Below are 5,115 nucleotides of genomic sequence, written 5' to 3' on the forward strand. Positions count from 1 at the left end.
CAGGAATTTTGAGAAGCTAGAGGGGCCTGCCGACTCCCCACTCCTACCCCAGGCTAGGAGCAGCTGGATAGAGCAGCTGGGAAGACGGGATCCAGGAGTCTGGAATATGGTCATTTGAAGGAATGCCTTGGGTTCAAGAGCCAGAGCATTAGCAAAGGGGAGGGGGCTTAGGGAATAACACAGGGGTGGGCAAGTAAGGCCTGAGGAGGCATCAGTGCCAAGCTGGGGAGGGGGTGGGCAGGTGCCCTTCCCCCTTCCCCTCAACTTGGGCCCCCAGCTAGTGGCCTGGGAGAACCCTCTCTCCTGGCTCTATTCCAGCCAATTCCCTGGGCCACCTCCCCTGAGGTGCAGGTCTTGAGGGAGAGGTTTCCTGAAAAAACAGGGCCCCTTCCTACCCATCAAAGCCTCCTCTCCTGCAGGGAGCAGGGAAGACTGAAGCCGAGAAGATCCTTCCCCATTCCTCAAAGCCTGACATTCCATACAGGATCCGCCTGTCCAGGCTTCAGCCCTGCCTCATTCCAGGAGGAAATCCGACCCCCTCCCTTCATCCGGACCCCACTTCCCTCATCCAAACCCCCCCCCCCGGCTTTTCCTGTCAGCTCCTTGGTGGAAAGACGAAGAGTGGAGAGCAGGGATGGGGCTAAGAGGCAGGAGTGGGGAGAACAGTGGCTGGGGTGCGGGGCCAGGCGCTGGGAGGCAGGCGCGGGCCAGAGTGGGTGGAGGCCCCTGAGAACCCAGGCGTCGGCAGGGAGTCACGGTCCAGCTCTCCCACCTCTCCTGCTACAGGAGCCCGCCCTGCTCCCACCTCACACACCCACCTGGGCCCGTGAGGCGCTGGGAGGGTCTCCTCTACTGCGATGCAGAGGTGAGATGAGGAGGGGGTGACCTGGTGGGGGGGGCTGCGGACAGGAGTGGCTGGAGGCCTGCTGGACGGGGACCCAGGCACCTGCCCTCCCAGCCGGCACTGTCCACGGCCAGTTAGCCAGCTCAGCATGGCTCCGCCACCGCAGCCCTGCCATGCGCCTTGAGCTGGGAATCACAACGTACCTCTTTTTCCAGACAGCCCCCCAACTGCAGCCCCTCCTCCATCATGCGCCCATCAACGTTTCTTTGGTGCACCCCAAATTCTGAACCTGGGAGGCCTTCTGGGGGCTGTCAGATTCCGGGTCGAAGAACCCCATTCGAGCAGCCGATCCGCCCACCGCCTCACCCACTCCCCCTCTCCTCTCCCCTCCCCCCTTCAAACCCAGCTCTAGGCGCCCAGCCCCCGTCCGGGCCCAGGGTGGCAGCCGCTGCCTGGGCTCCCACCCAGCCGGGTCGGGAGCGAGGAACCCGCTGGGGGCTGCAGAGCGGGCGGCCGCCCCAGCCCGCCCCTGGGCGGGTGTGTTCGATAGACAATGGCTCAGGCAGCAGCGCCTCGCGGACCAGGAGGGAGAAAAACAAGGCGGGAGGGGGCGACGGCGCGGAGCCTGGGGACCCCCGCCCTCTCCATTGTGTCTCCCCGAGACCCCCGCCCGGAGGTCTCCCTCTCCCGCCCTCCTCTCCCCCGTAAGCGAGGACCCCAGGTCGCCTAGCTCCCCCCACCCAAATCCAGGGAATAGAACACTCCCCAATTCGCGAGCGCCGCGAAGAGGGGGCTGGCGGGCGGGGGCCCGACCGCGGGGGTGGGGGGCTCAGGCTCGCGATCACTGCCTCTCCCGGCCGACACTCACCCTGCGGGCTGGGGGACTCCGGCGGCGACTTGCCGGGAGCCCGGGAGGCGCCGCCGAGCAGCAGCCCCAGCAGCGGCAGCAGCCGCGCGAGGACGCTGGGGCCACTCGCCGGCGGCATCGCGGGGCTCGGCCCGGCCCTAACGGCCCATGGCTCCCGCCCGGCCCCGCTCGGCCGGCCCCGCTCAGCCCCAGCTCTGCGCCGCGCCGCGCGGCTCGGGCTCCCGCTCGCGTTCCAGCTCTTGCTGCGGCGGCCGCTCTGTGCGATTGTCTCCGCCAGGAGACGCCGCCAGCGCCCCCTGCAGGCGGCGCCCCACCACGCGGGACTCCGGGCACCGCCCCCTCGCTGTCCACAGCCCACCCTGAAGACCCCGCCGTGTGCCCAGACCCCCAGCTGCTAGGGAGGGTAGCGAATAGGGTCCAATCACAGGGGTTCTCAGAGTTCCTGAGCCCCGGAAATTTGTTGCAGAATTTTGAGAGGGAGAATGACTGTTGCTTACAACACAAAGGGTTGGTCATAAGTGTCTCCTCAAACTGTAAGAACTGCCCAGTTCTCTCCGCACAAACACCTGCTCAATGTTGGGGAGGTAGGGCGCAGCCCCCTTGGGAATCACCCAGTCTGGGTTCTCGTCTAGCTTCTTCCTCTTCTTGAGCCATAAGCTAGTTACTTAATCTTCTGCTCCACAGCCTTCCTTTAAAATGAGAGTTGTAATAATCTCTACCTCGTGGGGTTATTGTACCAATTAAAAGAGATAATGACGTAAAGGGTCTAGCATGTGCTTGACTGGATGGTGCTATTGCTGGCCCAGCGTGAGGTGGGGCTCACCACCGCCCGGGTAGTAGCAGATCCATCGCTGGGCAAACATAATGCTTGGAACCCCACGTTTGAATCCCACACTGGAAGCTTGCCCGGGCCCCAGCCAAGCGCTCTTTCTTCCCAGTTTCTGGTTGTCCTCGTCATTCAACTTCTGGGTGGTCAAACCCTCATCTAATCTGGTTATCCCTCTCCTGGTTCTCTCTGGCTTGTCACCTCTTTCTCACAATATGGTGCCCTGTATAGGACTGGATGCTTAGGGCAAGGAACTCCGTCCGCCAGAGGTCAGGCTTTTCTCCTGGTTAGGTTCTGGTTGGGTCTCCTGACATAAGGACACATCGTTGTGAGCTTGTGAATAAAACCACCTTTCTTTCTTCCTTTTTCTGTCTTTCTTTCTTTTCTTTCTTTCTTTCTCTTTCTTTCTTCCTTCCTTCTTTCTTTCTTTTTCTTTCTTTCTTTCTGTCTTTCTTTCTTTCTTCCTTTCCTCCCTCCCTCCCTCCCTCCTTCTTTCCTTCCTTCCTTCCTTCCTCTCTCTCATTCTCTCTCCCTCCTTTTCTCTTTCTTTTTTTCTTTCTCATAAATTTCCATCTATTCAGATTTCCCAGTCTTATGTAACCAATTTTTTTCACAACCTCACCGGCAGGATTTAGCACTCATCCCTGGTGAATTTCATCTTGTTGGTTTCAACCCAACTTTACAATCTGTCAAGGCTGCCTTGAATCTGCTTCATCACCCATTGTATTGGAGCTGCCTCTCAGCCCGGAGCCATCTGCAGGGTGAAGAACAGCTTCGCTGCCTCCATTCAAGGGGCTCATGACAATCACAGGCAGCGGAAGGATGGAGCTTTGGGACACCCCCATAGAGATCTCCTTCAGCTTTATCAAAATTGTTCGGTTTTAAATCTGAGTCTCTATCATTCAGCTCACATTTCTGTCTTGTTTATAAGGACAAATGCCAAATGCTTTGCTGGATCAAGATAAATTGTCTGGGGCCATCCAATTACAATGGTGGAGGGGAGAGGGAGTTTGGCTGGTGTTCAAGGATCACAGCTTACTCTTTTCCTAAATGGTCACAGTCACACAACTAGAAAACTGTTCTGGAACTTGCCAGGCATGGATGTCAAATTGTTCTCTTCTTTTCAGAATTTACCTTTCACCCCTTTGGGTAAAATCAAATACCAGCAGCTCTTGTGAGGTAAGTCTGTAAATCAGTGGCTTCCCCCAACACTTAGCATCAAGTCCAAAGTCTTCCCCATGGCCACAGCCACAAGGTGCTGCCTCCCTGCCCCCACCCCTGACCTCGTCTGGACCCCTCTCCTGCCTCCAGCCCAGAGGCCTCCTTTCTTTCACTTGAATACATCAAGCCTGCTCCCACTTCAGGCCTCTTCATTGGCTGCTCTTTCTGTCTAGAACACTTTATTCCCTCCAGCTGCCTGCCTCATTCATTCATCTCTCTGCTCACCTCATTAGAGAGACCTTCCCTGACTACTCTCCCTAAAATGTCAGCCCTCTCCCAACACCCACTGAATTCGATCACTATCTCCTTATCTTTATTTCAACTCCCAGCATTGACTGCCACTGACCATACATTAATTTGTTTATTCTTTACTCCTGGTTGAATGTAAGTTCCATGAGCTCAGGGACCTTGTTTTGTCCACTGCTCCACCCCAGCACTGGAACAGTACCAGGTCCATGGTGCTCAATAAATATTGAACTCATGAACCAACAACCTCTCAGGACTCCAAGAGGACCCCCCACCTCTATCCGCTGACTCCAGTCTCTGCGGTGGGACAGTTGTATTCCACTCCCAGCCTTCCTGTGAGCTCCCCACCTGTGCCCTTGTTCCTAACTGAAGACCCTTCCCCTTGGCGGGGAAGAAGGAACAGCAAACAGCAGGGTGGCCAGAGAGCAATGCCTGCTCTCCGTCCCTGCCGTGACTCTGCCTTCCTCAGACAGGGCTACTCAGTCTCCTTCTGCCCCTCGTCACTCTGAGCACAGCTTTAGGCACCTTCTTTTATGAGTGGGGACAGTGTGTTATTTCTCCAAATCTCAGATCATCTTGAGGTTTGATTCCCTCAAAATCATGGAAAAAATATTGTTTAAAGCCACCCACCAGGGACACAGCCTGCCTTCTCGATGCTCCCAACCCCCGTCCCACCCAGTCACCCTCAGACACCCCATCCCCCTCCAGTCTCACTTGGAGGCTCTGCCACCCTTTCTCCCTTGTTCCACCCCCACTCTCTACTCCCTGACACTCCCCAAAGACAGTAATTCGCACCCTTTGCCCTGGCAGAGACCTTCTCTGCTCACGCTTCTGCCAGCCCCAGGTTCCCCATCCCAACGCCACCTCAGGCCCCCTCTCCTCCTCTGACCCCAAGAGGAGGCATCATGCTGGGGGTTGGGACTCAACCTCTTTATTAGGCAGCAGGAAAGGGGGTGGCCTGGCTCTGATGGGTGGGGAAGGACATCAGGAGCCCTCCATGAAACAGCTCCAACCCATGGGTGACCAGAGCTGGGGGGCACTCTCTGGAGAAGGGACAGAGCAGGCGTCACCCCCAGCCTTCCTGCTATAGGACAGAGACGCATGGGCTCA

The 5,115-nt window shown here is 57.5% G+C and overlaps 1 protein-coding gene across 1 annotated transcript in view; it reads right to left on the bottom strand.

Annotated features, from left to right (window-relative positions):
• FAM171A2 (family with sequence similarity 171 member A2) overlaps window positions 1-1,830 on the bottom strand; it is a 9,251-nt gene extending 7,421 nt beyond the window's left edge. The window contains 1 exon segment of the mRNA XM_007455115.1: window positions 1,713-1,830. Coding sequence (XP_007455177.1) covers window positions 1,713-1,830 — 118 coding nt within the window.
• Window positions 1,831-5,115: the final 3,285 nt, after the last annotated feature.

This window comes from Lipotes vexillifer, unplaced genomic scaffold (assembly GCF_000442215.2).
Source record: "Lipotes vexillifer unplaced genomic scaffold, Lipotes_vexillifer_v1.1 scaffold1639, whole genome shotgun sequence".
NCBI classification, from domain to species: Eukaryota; Metazoa; Chordata; class Mammalia; order Artiodactyla; family Lipotidae; genus Lipotes; species Lipotes vexillifer.